The sequence below is a fragment of the Esox lucius genome, chromosome 12, assembly GCF_011004845.1.
Source record: "Esox lucius isolate fEsoLuc1 chromosome 12, fEsoLuc1.pri, whole genome shotgun sequence".
In the NCBI taxonomy this organism is placed as follows: domain Eukaryota; kingdom Metazoa; phylum Chordata; class Actinopteri; order Esociformes; family Esocidae; genus Esox; species Esox lucius.
This window is the reverse complement of record NC_047580.1, coordinates 34,157,570-34,174,046: the sequence shown is the minus strand read 5'-3', so window position 1 is coordinate 34,174,046 and position 16,477 is coordinate 34,157,570. Positions and strand designations below refer to the sequence as shown.

Here is a 16,477-nt window from a genome sequence, read left to right as displayed (position 1 = left end):
TGTTTCCACCAGTGTATGAACAGGGAGGATTCTGGGTTCTGTGCAGCCTCAGCCCTGAGAACGGCGGACGCTTCTCTTCACACCGCTCATTGATTATCTGACAAGCCAGTCAGCTGAGTCTAAAACACTGGAGCGTTTGGTTAACTAGAACTTGGTGAGGGACAAAATAATCCTATGTGGCAGCTGCATAATGACACCAGCTGCTGACTTAAACAAAGGCCGAGAAGAGAGGAGACGAGAGAAGAGAAGAGAGTAGAAGAGAGATGAGAAGTGAGAAGAGAGGAAAAGAGAGGATAAGAGAGGAGAAAAGAGGGGAGAAGAGAGGAAAAGAGAGGAGAAGAGAGGAAAAGAAAGGAGAAAAGAGAGGAGAAGAGAGAGAAGAAGAGAGGTGAAGAGAGATCCAGTCTGATGAAGTAAAAAGGGGTTTCATGAGAGTGTGACAGCTTTAGCAGGGGTTTGGTCTTTTGGCTGGGTACTTCAACTTCACCGTCACTGTGTATGTTTTGCCTCTGTGTGTTACGAAAGTCTGGTCTCAGTGTGCTGACAGAAAAGGTGTAGTCTCTGGATGTAACAGAGGTGTTGTCTCAGGATGTAACAGAGGTGCTGTCTCTGGATGTAACAGAGGTGTTGTCTCAGGATGTAACAGGGGTGCTTTCTCTGGGTGTAACAGAGGTGCTGTCTCTGGGTGTTACAGAGGTGCTGTCTCTGGATGTAACAGAGGTTCTGTCTCTGGATGTAACAGAGGTTCTGTCTCTGGATGTAACAGAGGTTCTGTCTCTGGATGTAACAGAGGTGCTTTCTCTGGGTGTAACAGAGGTGCTGTCTCTGGGTGTTACAGAGGTTCTGTCTCTGGATGTAACAGAGGTGCTTTCTCTGGGTGTAACAGAGGTGCTGTCTCTGGGTGTTACAGAGGTGCTGTCTCTGGATGTAACAGAGGTTCTGTCTCTGGATGTAACAGAGGTTCTGTCTCTGGATGTAACAGAGGTGCTGTCTCAGGGTGTTGCAAAGGTGTAATGTCAGTGTGTTTCCATAGGGTTGTCTCAGTTTGTTTGAGAAGTGTTTCATCAGGGTGTTATAGCGGTGTTACAAAAGGTGTTGTCTCAGTATTTTAGCAGCAACTCTTGTGCGATGACATCACTGCTAATGAGCAAGCTGCTCCATGTTCTGCAAGAGGCTTACACGCGCGCACGCACACACACCAATGGGGGAAACCACATGAGGTCCCAGACTGCTCTTTGATCAGACCAGACGAGACGACGGAAGAGACAGTATTTATAGACCAATTCGCATCTCTGTGTCCCACTTCTCTCTCTCTCTCACACACACACACACACACACTCACAGCCATATATGCACACACGCACATACCTACGTATAAACACACACACATACATACAAACACACACACTGCCACACACACACTCACACATATGTATAAACACACACACAGCCATACACACACACACACACATATGTACAAACACAATCACAGCCATACACACACACACACACACATATGTACAAACACAATCACAGCCATACACACACACACACATATATGTACAAACACACACATAGCCATATACACACACACACATATATGTACAAACACACACACAGCCATACACACACATATATGTACAAACACACACATAGCCATATACACACACACACATATGTACAAACACATACCTGTTTATGTTTCTATGCTTGTAAGGACCTGAAATCCAGAAATCATTCAGGTTTTACTGTCTCCTAGGGAATTCAGGTCCCCACATATATACATACATACCTGGATCTCTCCACACACACACACACACACACATGCACGCTCTTTTCACCAGACCAGGGTTCCAATTCATAATGTATTGTTTTGCAGTAGTGCTTGATTGGGCTTAACTGGCATTGTGGAACTGATTGACGTGCCCTTGAACGGTTAAAGATGCAGTCCGTGATTTTTGGCCACTGTTTGCAAAATGTCATGTATGTGCCCCATGTGATCACGGCTGTCTGAGGTACGATAGAGACTATTCTTTCTTTTTGGTTATTCAAAAAAGTGTTGGATGCGTCTTTAACTAGTCCAGTGGAACCACTACATTGATCCATAAACTGTGAATCCTGTCCTCCTAAAATAGGATTTTACGAGAATGTAGCGACGTGTGGGGGGAGGGGGAGGGGATATTAAGGGGGAGAGGAAGAGATGGAGGGAGGGATGGAGGGGGGAGATGAACAGGGAGAGATGGAGGAGGGGAGATGTAGGGGAAAGGGAGGAGGGGAAATGTAGGGGGAGATGGATGGGAGGGACGGAGGGGGAGAGAGGGTGAGATGGAGGGGAGGGATGGAGGGGGAGATAAACAGGGAGAGATGGAGGAGGGGAGATGTAGGGGAAAGGGAGGAGGGGAAATGTAGGGGGAGATGGATGGGAGGGACGGAGGGGGAGAGAGGGAGAGATGGAGGGGAGGGATGGAGGGGGAGATAAACAGGGAGAGATGGAGGAGGGGAGATGTAGGGGAAAGGGAGGAGGGGAAATGTAGGGGGAGATGGATGGGAGGGACGGAGGGGGAGAGAGGGTGAGATGGAAAGGACAGATGAAGGAGAGATGGGGGAGGCCCGATGGAGGGGGAGATTGAGGGGAGATGGAGGGGAGAGAGAGACCGTGGAGGAGAGAGGGATAGAGACAAACGAGAGTGTGAGAGACAGAAAGAGAATCCAGATTGTCTTTATCGTATATTTGCCCTTTTTTGCCCACTAGTCTTAGTGAAATTCAGTGGCACAACTTAGGAGGGAAGTAGTTCCCGCGCTCAGCCGCTGCCATATGCATCGGGTATTCTAGGAGGTGTGATTGGTGATGGATGTGTTCGTCAGATGTGTTGAGACTTGACTAGGGGGCAGACGACCGATTCCTCCGTCGTGTGATCAGATGGTTTATCTTCACCAACATGATTCAGAGGAAGCTGTTAAACACTGTTGGTTCCTGTCTTCCTGACAGAGTGTCTCTGGTTGACATCGTGATGATAGCTGGTATAGTACCTAGTCATCTCCTCTACCCTCTCCTGTCATGTTTGTCCTGTAAATCTCTGTTTAAACTCGTAGTGCTTCTCTTAGGACGCTCTGTGAGTTGGTTTCGCCGATCAGCTGAACAATCAGTGGTCTTATCAATCTAATGATTGACCGATCGGTCGCCATGACAAATGGACTCGTCCTCCCTCCCTGCAGGTACGTCCACACCTTGTACCTGGGCGCCCAGAGCCGCTGGCATGGTGACCACGCCCACCGACCTTTCCATTGGCGGCTGATGTTCGAGTGCGCTGACATCAACATGCTGCGTCTGCTGGAGGCCTTCCTGAAGAGCGCCCCGCAACTGGTGCTACAGCTCAGCATCATGATCCACGGAAACCAGGTTCTACCACTGCAGGGTCAGTGGCCTGGGGGGTGTGTGTGTAGTTGTCACTCCCTTTCTTTCGCTCTCTCTCCTCTTCCTTTCTCTCTCTTTATTTGCCTCTCTGTAGTTCTCTGTTTTTTGCTCTCTCTTTCTTTCTTCCATCACTTTCTGCCTCTGTGTCTATCTCTTTCCCTCTATCTCTTTCCCTCTTGTTTTTTTCTTGTTTTGACATTTATTGACACGTGAAGCATTGCTTTACAAAAAAGTGTAAAATATCAGTGATAAAATAAAGAAGAACAAATGGAATTACGACATTTTATAAATATAAATGTTACCCCCTTTCAAAAGGTTTGAGGCATTTACCATTTAAAAAACATATTCTGTGTTATTTTATTAGCTGTCCATGGTGTTTATGTTTACAGTCTCCACCTCCTTACGTCATTTATGTGCATCTAGCCTTTTCTCAAGAACCAGGTCTGCATATCGATGGCAAGAGCAGAGTCCATGCATAGTCACTATTTTTTGTTTTAGGTCTGTCACTGTCGTCAGGTGATCTGACGCTGTACTGTACTCTCCTTTTAGGGTAAGGTAGTGTTTCAATTTGCTTTTATAAAGTCTCTCTTAGGTCTTGGTATTTTTCACTGTGTAATAGGAAATGCAGGTCTCAATCTGCCTCTCCCTAAGTGGAGAATGAGCACAACCGGTCCTGTTTTGGCAGCCAGGTATGCCTGTGATGACCAGACTCTGGACAGGCTGTGCGACTGTAACTAAATCTGTTTGTTGTCCGTTTTTTTTTACTTGACATTTTTTACCAGTCACAGTGGTCTGTGTTTAGAGACAAATGCCGTTGAGGTTTAGTTCGAGATTTTGTAATGTTTTCTTTCTCTCTCTCTCTCTTAATATATTAAATTATTCTATTTTTATTGTGATGATGTAACAGTATATACCTTTTTCCAAAGCTTTCTCTGTAAATAATGATATGTTTACAATATAACATCATTAAAGTAATAATGTTAATTAAGACTGTCAACAGGACAATTAGTAGAACAATTATCAAGAGAATGATAATGATAACATGATAAACACTCTCTCTCTCCCGTTCTCCAACTCTTCATCTCTCTTTCTCTCCCTGCACCTCTCCAGCTCTCTCACTTCTCTACCCATCCCCTTTGTTCTCTGTTTTTTTGTGTAATCTTGCATCTGTGTCTTTATCTGGGAAACCAAATCCTCACAGCCTACCCACCAGTTAAAGCATGCATTTTGCTGATATTAAACTATAGTGTGCATTAGTGATAAAAATGTGTTGTTGTTACATTTATTGCAGTATGGACTTTGTGTCCATATCACCTAGCTCTCTTGTCAGCTGTTTGCCCTCAGACTAAGGATACTCTCTGTCTCTACACAGTGTTTTTGCTCTCTGTCTCCACTCAGTCTCTACTCGTTGTCTCTGCTCTCTCAGTCTCTACTCTTTGTCTCTACTCTCTCTGTCTCTACTCTGTCTCTACTCTCTCTGTCTCTGTTCTGTCTCTACTCTCTGTCTCCACTCAGTCTCTACTCTTTGTCTCTACTCTCTCAGTATCTACTCTCTCTGTCTCTACTCAGTGTCTCTACTCTCTGTCTCCACTCAGTCTCTACTTGTTGTCTCTACTCTCTCAGTCTCTACTCTTTGTCTCTACTCTCTCTGTCGCTACTCTGTCTCTACTCTCTCTGTCTCTACTCTGTCTCTACTCTCTGTCTCCACTCAGTCTCTACTCTTTGTTTCTACTCTCTCAGTCTCTACTCTCTCAGTCTCTACTCTCTCTGTCTCTACTCTGTCTCTACTCTCTCAGTCTCTACTCTCTCACTCTACTCTCTCAGTCTCTACTCTTTGTCTCTACTCTCTCAGTCTCTACTCTCTCAGTCTCTACGCTGTCTCTCTTTCTCTCTCCCCCTTTGTCCTCCTCTCCCTTTTCCTCACCGTCTCCCTTCCTCTCTTTTTTTCTTTTCCTCTATTTCTCTCTCCATCCATCCATCCCTTCCTCTCTTTCCCTCTCTGTGTCTCTCCCCCTCTCTGTGTCTCCCCCTCTCTGTGTCTCTCCCTCTCTGTGTCTCCCCCTCTCTGTGTCTCTCCCTCTCTGTGTCTCTCCCTCTCTGTGTCTCTCCCTCTCTGTGTCTCTCCCCCTCTCTGTGTCTCTCTCTCTGTGTCTCTCTCCCTCTCTGTGTCTCTCCCCCTCTCTGTGTCTCTCCCTCTCTGTGTCTCTCCCTCTCTGTGTCTCCCCCTCTCTGTGTCTCTCCCTCTCTGTGTCTCTCCCTCTCTGTGTCTCTCCCCCTCTCTGTGTCTCTCCCTCTCTTTGTCTCTCCCCCTCTCTGTGTCTCTCCCTCTCTGTGTCTCTCCCTCTCTGTGTCTCTCCCTCTCACGTCCTCCATGTCCTTTGTAAGGAGTGAAGCAGCTTCCTAATATCCCTGTATAATGAGTCATTAATGTTGAGTCCATTGGCTGGAGGCTATGAGGTCATCACCACAAGACAGGGAGACACACTCTCCTTCCCTCCCTGAGACACACGCCCACACATACACACACACACACACACACACACACACAGTCTAAAACACACACACCTTTTTCTCACACTCCACAAACACACACTCACACACTCACACACTTTGCTGGTCATTAGAGGGTGATCATCTTGAGGAACCACTGACTGGTTAATCTGTAATTAACTGAAAGAGAGAGTGAGACGGTAACAGGCCCCCCCGAGACCTGGACGAGCAACGCAATTAGACCAAATAACCCAAAACCAAAAAAGGAGGGGGGAAAAGAGAACACTGACATACTGAAAAGAATTAACAACAAAACACATGAAATTGGAATGTTACTTTGCCCTAAACAGAGGCAGAATACCTGACCATCGTGACTGACCACAACATTTGAGAGAAAGGCAGAACTAGCTGTAGAGAAAGGACAGACTATGTGCACACTGACCAACGATGAGGTGGAATCTGAGCTGCACTTCCTAATCTGCCAAATGTATGATCACAGTAGAGACACATCTTTCCATCAGATCATACAGACTCACAGAAATATAAAAATTCAATCAAGCATTGATAAATATTTGTGCAATCATTGCCATTAGAAAAGTATAACCAATGGAGCAAAAACATCTTTGTAAACATGACTAATATTGACTAAATCTCTTTATTTTCCCATGTTTAATTGTTTCACTTTAGCTAATAATGTAAATCCCTCTATCCTTTTGTTTGTAAGACTTGTGAACTTCAGACTTGTTTTAACATTTTGTTTTTATTCAATTATTATGTTTTATTAAAAAAATGTCCACTTGCTTTGGCAACAAAGAATATTTTTCAAATTGAATTGTCAGCAAGAGAGCCAAATGGAGAGTGAAAGACGGACACAGAGAGAGAAAAAGGTGTTGGAGGAAAAGGGAGATGGGGAGACAGATTGAGACAGTGCGAGGCAGAGGAAGAGAAAGGGAGAGAGAGGCAGGGAGAGAGAGAGATAAAGAGAGGCAGAGGGAGAGAAAAGTAGAGAGAGGCAGGGAGAGATTTAGATGTTTTATCCTTCTTTAATAAGCCTACATTACATTAAGAAATCCCCACCCACCTCCAGCACACACACAACCCAACCCCCATAAAAACACATGGTGTGCTGCTATACCTCCTACACAAACATCTCACACCACACACAAATACAGACCTGTCAATACGCTTTTCAGCTCGACCCTAAGTCGCGCAGAGACCATTCCCCTAAATAACAACACCGGGTCTGTAAACCCTGACCCCCAGACCCGGTTCCTCCTTGTCAATCAAACAGGCTCAGGCATGGTGTCTGCACAGCTCCATGTCATCAGAGTACGTCCAATAGCAGGGCTTGATCAATCGAACTATATCAGTTTAAAGAGCCATGTTTAACAATAAATATTATTGTTTTCAAATTTCTAACTTGGATTAATCAATTTCTGCTTCATGTTTGTTTTGCATGACTACATATTCATATGGCTATTTACCATGTCCCATGTCGATAATTTTAGTTATCTCTGTTGTTGTGGTTACCGGTCGCTGTCCCTTGTCATGTAGGAAGGTACTTCCTGGAGAATTAAGTAATTGTACTCAGTGGGAACCTTGCTCATTAATATTGCATGTATATGGGAGCCTGCTGCCGATGTCTGTTGCTGGTGTCTGAACACAAGGTCAAAAGAAGTGTTAATGTCTGTCAAGATGGCCATCATGAGGCGGACAAATCGGAAATAAATTGATACAAAACATTATGCGTGCCAAAATTAACTGTTTGGCACACAAAGAACCTAGTGGCAAGCTCAGCCAAGGCAAATGATAATAGACCAAGGAGGTCCTCTACAGTGAATAACTGAACAATGTAGTAAAATGGAGAAGAGCTGGAAGGGCTTGTGCATGAATGGTTGCAACTGGCTCACTTGTCTTCATTGACGACAAAACTACTGACAGCAGTAGCAGGAAGAATTCCCAAGTGTACTGAAACATCTTGTCTACTAAGCTGCCACCAAATGCATCCAAACCCATTTGACAATACTATATTCAGCAGGACAGTATCCCAAACACCCTGCCAAGGAGTTTTCCTGGGCCAAAAGTGGCTAAGTCAGTTACCCAATCTGAATCCAACTGAGAGTGGCTTTCATATGTTAAAGACAAGCCTGAGGATTGCTGCTTGGCAGAGGTTCACTGGGGTTTCCTGGCATCTGGTGATGTCTACACACGGCACACCTTGTATGTAAAGAATATGCAGGTACAAAACACTACCTTTGGAGGAGGCTGTACAATATATGCTTTGCTCTGTAAATGGTTCACCATAATTTTAAATCTGAAGTGCTGGAATAACAGTCAAAAAAGGTTCAACCTGTGTTACTGTATACAGTATATACTATTAAGCCCCTGGAGGGACTGTCATTATAAAGGGATAATTTTTTATAAAACCTCTTTTAGTGTTTCCTCACAGAATATCAAACACCTTGCCGGTTCCTTCCAAAATCACATGAGCATGGACCTAAATAAACAAGAAAACAGGCAAGCTTAGTTGTCTTGAGAATCTTGAGAATCGAACCTGGGTCACCCACGTGAAAGGCATTGTCATCAAGCACCATGCCACCAAACTGCACACGTGCGGGGCATTAGTATAGCCTCTTCACATTATATAATTTTCACTCATTAACATCACACCAAGTTTGAATATTTTGTTACACACCATTAACTAGAGTTAAACTGAGTAACGTTTCTAATTAAGTTTACCTCCACCACAAATAGCATCTATGAACTCTATGGCTTTTGTCACTGGCTGTTTTAACAGCTTATTAGCCATTCGTGAAAGACATTGATACAATAACTACTGTATCAATAAAGGTGATGATAACTGACTTTTTTGTCAAGTGAAAAGACGAGAGAATCGTGTAGCCAGCGAGGTGTTTGTCTACCCTGAACAAATCCGGAGACATAATTCGAAAATCCACCAGAAACAGTCGCAATATAACAGTACAGAGTTTCATTTTAGGCTTCCTGTAACGTAGCTACTGAAGGTTGTAGCCAGCTAAGTTTTTGTCTATCCTGAACAAATCCTAATATCCACCACATGCGACCTGATGTTCCGGAGCCTGTGTCTCTAACCACAACTCTATTTAACAGGGGGTTGGCACTCAGCCGGTCAGTCAGTCAGTCAGTCGGACAGACTCAATAAGAGACATTCACTCTTCTACGCTGGCTCTGCTTACGCGGTCTGGCAAAAACATTAAAACGGGCTGTGGTAACACACCAGATGGCTCTAACATGGCCCGGCTGTACGCAGAATTATTTGTTTCGTGTGTGTCTGCTGGGTTTTCTCTTTTCTCTGCGTTCTGACCCCAGGCCTTCCTGTCGGACCCCCCACTGGCCTTCTCTGACCCACTAGTCCCATGGTCACAAACACCTGTCGGTGGGGCATTTGGAAGCTGAAGCACGGAGAACCTAATCATCTCCTAGTGAGCACAAGACAATGTAAAGGCCGTCTTGTTCACACTTCCCGATTAATTTCCTTTCTAGAGATTTTTCCAAGAACTGTGGATAACTCACATCTCAGTTAATTCTCTCCAAAACAGCTTGTCCTATTGAACTTGTTTAAGATACTGAATACATAAGGAACACTATTCCTAGGATGATATTTGTAAAAGTGCTGAAAGTGGTACCCTCTACAGCTCTCTGTAGTCTGAATGTTTGAGTGGGTGACTCCATCTCATAGTGAGTTAAGAACCTTTCTTCAAATAGCTGAAACAAACAGACACACATACTTCCACTGGGATCTGATCCTGATGCCAGAATCTCTTAATTAGCCACGGGCCAGACAGAGTCGGGAAGCTTTTAGTCACCACTTTTTCTCTGCTGTCCTCGGCTCTCCGCCCTGCTTGGGTCTGCTTGTGCTTCGTTGGCATTCTCCCACACAGACAGACGAACACACACACACTGTGACTATCACACACAGACAACAGACAGAGACACACACTTCTCCTCCACACTGACTGCGATATGCCTTGACCGAGCGTGCCCGCGAGGAGAGAGACTATCTTAATTGAATCAAGCATCATGGAGAGCGCCACAAGTCTGCCTGCGTACAGAACGAAGATTAGAAGGACAATTCTGGGAGTAGGACACTGAGAAAACATTGATGACGACACATCATCCTCGGCCTCGCTTGGAGAGAATGACTGACAAGGACAAAATCACATGAGATTGTGGTGGAAAAATGTGATAGCGTGATGCTACAAAACATTTTGCCACGTTCCTGGTTCTGACCGGATGGGAGCCAATGACAAACAAATATATGAGGACATCCATGTTTCTGATCGGATGACAACAAATTAACAAACACATTATTTACCACATTCCTGTTTCTGATTGGATGGGACAAATTGGGCAACAGACCAGCACACCAAGCAACAGACCAGCACACCAAGCAACAGACCAACCAATGAACAAACCTATAGACCAACACACCAAGCAACATATACAACAGATAAGCAACAATACACCAAGCAACCATCTGAACCAACTAACAAACCAATAGACCAACAATCAGTCCAACAGACCAATGAAAAGACCAACCGACCAAAGCAATGAAAATATATGAACTCACTACTATATGTCTCTATGGAGATTAACATCTGTTAAAATGACACAAAAGGAAGACGGACACATTGCATCTAATTGTGAGCTTCAAATAACAAATCATTTTTACATGTATGTGGTCATGAGAGTCTCAGCTTTAAATGAATGTATTTCATTCATTTTCAGAGATCAGCTTTTCTCTTAAAGACAAATATTTAGCGCCTCCTCCGTTAATCAGAGACAAATCCATGAGTACGACCCAAATGATCCCAGGCTGATCGTGTTTAAACAGCCTTTATCTCACAGCCTCCTAGCTGATCCTCCTGATATTATTTAAATAAGTAGCTAACACACAAACAGACACACCCAGACAAATACACAGATACACACAGACATATACACACACAGACACATACACACACAGACATATACACAGATACACACAGACATATACACACACAGACACATACACACACAGACATATACACAGATACACACAGACATATACACACACAGACATATACACACACAGACACATACACACACAGACACATACACACACAGCCACATACACACACATACACACACACACACACACACATACACACATACACACACAGAGACAGACACTGACAAACCACATTTGTTTCTCCGTGGTAAACCTAACCCCTATCTAAACCTAACCCCTATCTAAACCTAACCCCTATCTAAACCTAACCCCTATCTAAACCTAACCCCTATCTAAACCTAACCCCTATCTTAACCTAACCCCTATCTAAACCTAACCCCTATCTAAACCTAACCCCTATCTAAATCTAACCCCTATCTAAACCTAACCCCTATCTAAACCTAACCCCTATCTAAAACTAACCCCTATCTAAACCTAACCCCTATCTTAACCAAACTATAACATAACCTCTTTACCTCAATGTAACCTAACTCTGATGCATAAGACAAACCTCTAATATTGAAACCCAAGAGTAAATCCAGTAAATCCCAATTGTAAGATTTGCCCTAAACATAACCCCTATATAAACCTAACCACAATCTAAACCTAACCTTTATCTAAACATAACCCTTAAGTTGGAAATAGGTTTCAATTTCTGTGTGGGGATATCCGTCTCTCTTTGGACTTCCTAACCAACAAACCCCAGTCTGTCGGGTTAGACACCTTCAACACAGACAGAGACAGACACATCCAGACAGAGACAGACACATCCAGACAGAGACAGACATATCCAGACAGAGACAGACATACACACAGAGAGATACATAGACAGAACATGGGAGGAGTCTTAGGATTCTCAAAGAAAAACAGTCTGTGGGTTGTCTCTGTGTTGTCACTGTTTTTATTTTTACTACTTTTGGTGTAAGAAAAGCGTGATGCAATTTTTACAAATTATTATCATTACTGTTGATGTTATTGTCTTTGAATAGTTTTTAATGTTCTTGTCATCTGCTATATTTCTATTTTCTGACATGACTTTTGAACAATTAGCTAGCTACATTATTAAAAACGTGCATCTCCCTCCCTGTCTGAGATTGTCTGAGATTTATCGTCCTTTTTTGGATTAATTATTCTCAGTTGAAGTTGTGGAAATATTAATAAGCTCATTGCCGGGTGCCAAAGGCAGTGGGATGGGAGAATTCATTTATCTTGATAAAATATTAATTTTGGAAAATTTTAATAATTTAATCCCATGTCCAATTAGAAATTAATCACATCAAAAGTTATGAAAAACTGAAAAGCAAAACTCAAAAATGTATTTTTTTATGTAATTTTTAAATGTAGGAGATTACGCCACACGCATTAGTCAAAAGTAAACTTTTCCGGTAACTGTGTGTTTGTTTATTTGTTTGTTTTTCTATGTGTGTTTCTGTCTGTCATGTGTTACCTACCTCCTGGGGACTAAAATTCGGCGGAAGCAAAACATGACAAATTTACAATGTGGGGATCTCCCCACAAGGACAAAACTGTACATCCTGGTTTAGGGTGCAAATTCCAATTAGGGGTAGGGTTTAGTTTAGGCATTACAGGTTAGGGTTCAGCATTAGGGTTTGGTTAATTTTAGGTATAACGTTTATGTCAAGGTCAGAGGTCAGGACTATGTGTTTGTGTGACTCTTTGTGTGTCTCTGTCTTTGTGTGTGTGTGTGTAACAGTCAGGGAATTTGATCCAGCTCTAAGGACTATGAAAGTCAGAATATCCGCTCTCCATCCAACTTCGGTCATTCACATGTATTCATCCTTTCCCTTCTCTTCCTAGGTCTCTCCAGCCTGGATGAGAGAACTGGAGCACTCTCACCCCCCCTCCAAATCCCTCTCTTCACAGCTATCTTTCTCCTTCTAATCCTTTCTCTCATCCCTCTCCCCCCCCCCCCCCCCAGGCCTGTCTGCCTCTGCTTCGCTGGTCTCCTTGGCGTGGATGATAGCATCCTATCAGAAGACGCTCAGGGACTCCAGGGACGATAAGCTTCCCATGTCCTACAAGGCTGTAATCGTCCAGATGTTCTGGCACTTCTTCACCATCGGAGCACGGACCATCGCTTTCGCCCTCTTTGCCTCTGTGTTCCAGGTGATGTGGCACGCCGTCCAGAACCCGTATTGACAAAAGCACAGTTACACAGAGGCTGTACATATGGCTAGGTTTATCCTGCCCAAAAAGGGTTTATATTCTGTTTTCACAAATCATAGTTAGAGGATTCCTGGTTATTCTGCTTTTTTCCCTCCAGATGGGATTCTGTAGAAAAGGAAACTGGAAATGTTCAGAAAGTTAACCATTGTCCGTCTGGGCCTTGCAGCTTTACTTTGGCATCTTCATCGTGACCCACTGGTGCATAATGACGTTCTGGGTCATCCAGGGCGAGACGGACTTCTGCATGTCCAAGTGGGAGGAGATCATCTACAACATGGTGGTGGGCATCATCTACATATTCTGCTGGTTCAATGTGAAGGCGGGCCGCACCCGATTCCGGATGTGTCTCTACTACTCCGTGTCCCTGGTGGAGAACGTGTCCCTCATCGCGGCGTGGTACCTTTACCGCGGGCCGCAAACCTCCGACTTCTACGCCCTCATTGTGGTGTGTGTGGTGGTCTGCAGCTACGCCCTCGGGATGTTCTTCATGTTCGTTTACTACTGTCTGCTCCACCCGGACGGCCCAGTGTTCGGGGCCCAGTGGAAGGGCTGTGTGGAGGAGGGCGGGGTGATGGTAGAGTCCTGCGTGACCCCGGCCGAGGCCTCCCCACTCCCCCCTCCGGATGTAATCACCTCCCCCCCCAGGACCCTGACTAGGACCGGCGGGGCGGACCGAGGGGAGGTGGTGCCGGGCGATCTGGCGGTGTTCCAGGTCCGGTCCGTTACCCACACCTCCATGGCGCTGGCCGCCCGGACCTCCAGGACCGAGGGGCCGGTGATCCGCATTGACCTTCCCAGGAAGAGCTACCCTGCCTGGGACGCGCACTTCATCGACCGGCGGCTACGAAAGACCATCCTGGTCCTGGAGAACACGTCGCCGGTGACGCCCAGAATCCAGTACCGGAGCCTCGGCAGCGCCAAAGAGGTAATGGAGTATGAGACTACCGTGTAGTGCTCCACGCCTGCCACCGGGGGGCGTCGCCCACCTCACCACTCCGCCTGCTCCCTCTGTGGGCTGGGACGACGACGAGCGGACCACCTTATAATGTAACATAGCTGCGCTACCTCCACCGGGTCAGCAGGGGGCCCACTCACCACCAAGGTGAAGGTACAAACCGTGGTGCTTAACCTAACCCTTGAATTAAGACTCAAAAACATGTTGACTTTGTCGATGTGGAATACATTTTTGTGGCTGTGGCATGTTACTTTGTGGCTATAGAATCTACTGGAGACCCAGTATGTACCCGTATATGACATGTGCAGGTGTAACTCACCATTGCTGAGTGTCACTTCCTGTGAGTCCTGCAGAAGCCTGTGGCCGAGTTCAAGGGTGGGAGATTCAGAACTCGGGTTAGGTCATCTATGACCTAATGGAAAACTGTATCGGATGGTAGCCGGAACGTGTCTCTCAGCACTGGGAAAACACAGATGACACAATAAAAGAGGGAACGCAATTCTGTAAATAATGATCCTGATATTCAACTTTATACAATGATGATTACGATGACGGTGATGATAAGGACGGTGATGATAATGACGGTGATGATAATGACGGTAATGATAATGGCGATTGTGATAAAGATGATAATGATGAACAGGATGATAATGATGATGACAATGATGGTCATGTATAAACACTGATAAGATTCTATTCACCGTTCAGCTGAAATGAGGACTCAGAGGTGGTTTGGTTGAAACCTTGGTGTTAAGGTTTTAGTTAAGTATCAGTGCTGTGAAAGAGGCCTGTTAAAAACTTGGAGTTTAGCTAATTCAATCATCCATTACCTTATAAACAATATGTATGTATTTATTGTTTCTTTCTGTTTCTTTTTTATATTTTTATATTGTTTTCTCGATCAGTGGCCATGTCTTTGATAATGTTTCTTATCGAGGTGTAATCATAATATATATAAATGTATATTTGTTTTTTATTCATGATATGTATATACTAGAGATTCCGATTCTGGGTGGGTAATAGTATTTTAGGTTTGTCTGTGTGTGTGTGTGTGTGTCTGTGTGTGTGTGTGTGCCTGTGTGTCGGTGGGTGTGTGCGTGCATGCGTACGTGTGCGTGTACGTGTGCACGAGTGTGTTAATGCGTGCGTGTAAGAGTGTTTGCATGTGTGTTTGTTTGCTTGACTGGTCATTTGGTTATGCCGCTTTTCTATCACTAGAGAGAACAAGCAGATAAAAGGTTTATTCAAAGACAAAAAAATGCAAAGCTGTGATACACATGTAGTTGGTAAAATACCCCAGTAAAACGGCTGACTGAACAGCCTTTACAACCATACACACTTGGAGTTGTTGTTTTTTCCAGTAACCAATTAAGTCTTATATCTGATGTTAACAATCTCCGGTGGGATTTAAATAACACTGGGTTTTGTGAAGAAAAATCGACATTCAGAGTTACAGTAACACAGAGGATGTTTTTAACGTGTATATATATACACACACACTGGTATATACAGATTTACCTGTTTAATGATGGTTGAGTAGTTTCACCTGTGGTCATGACTGACAAGCTTATTGAGGTCATAATTACAGTGGAGCAGACTGGGAACAATAGCTGCTCCTGGAGTGAGGAGACTAACACAGTAGTCACCAACAGAAGTCCTCTCCCTGCAGCACATGTCACCCCCAAAATACCAAAAGGGTTTGAACGTTCCGATTTCCTCAGGGGCGACGGTGCCCGAGCACCCCCATGAATGACAGCTGTCACTAGGAGTGTTGTCACTTGACAGGCGCAAGAGGTGTCGTCATGGCTACTGGGGTTGGGAGCAGTTGTGATGTGGTGACGAAGCAGCCCATAGCCCAGTGTAACGGTTTTCACATAGAAATACTGCCATTTCTCACAAGGTCTTTGCAACCAGGATGCCGTCCAATGCGTTTGCTCATTTAGTTAATTGCTCTACGTTTGTCTACAGCTGTGGTTTCCTTTGACCCTGGCACACAGAGCTTATACCAGCCTGAGGTCTCAGTTCACCATCAGAAATGTATTCACATTTGGGATGAAACTGTCTGATAAAGACCAGTATACAGCCATACTGGGACTGGGACGAGGGATTAGGAGACAGATGTGATTTTCTGACATCCAAACATGACTGTCCTAGTTTGAGTGATCTCCGAGCAGAAAAACAGCACATACACACCTCCCCTACACACCTATCTTGGGAAATTGGATAATTGCTATAAAAGGAAATAGTTAGACATTTTCATTCTTGGCTTTCAGGACATCTTGAGTTTTCCCCTATATCTTCTGCTGGAATGATTTTAATTATTTAGTTTTAGGCTGCATTTTTTTGTTTCGAATTCTGTAGTAATTTTTGAATTATAATCCTCAAAACCCAGCCCTAATCT

At 44.4% G+C, this 16,477-nt stretch overlaps 1 protein-coding gene across 1 annotated transcript in view; it reads left to right on the top strand.

Moving 5' to 3' along the window:
- The window catches only part of xkr7 (XK, Kell blood group complex subunit-related family, member 7), a 70,658-nt gene extending 55,507 nt beyond the window's left edge, over positions 1-15,151 (top strand). Inside the window, exons 2-4 of the mRNA XM_034295738.1 lie at positions 3,217-3,416; positions 12,874-13,061; positions 13,288-15,151. Coding sequence (XP_034151629.1) covers positions 3,217-3,416; positions 12,874-13,061; positions 13,288-14,073 — 1,174 coding nt within the window. The 3' untranslated portion in view covers positions 14,074-15,151. The remainder of the gene's footprint in view (positions 1-3,216; positions 3,417-12,873; positions 13,062-13,287) is intronic.
- Positions 15,152-16,477: the final 1,326 nt, after the last annotated feature.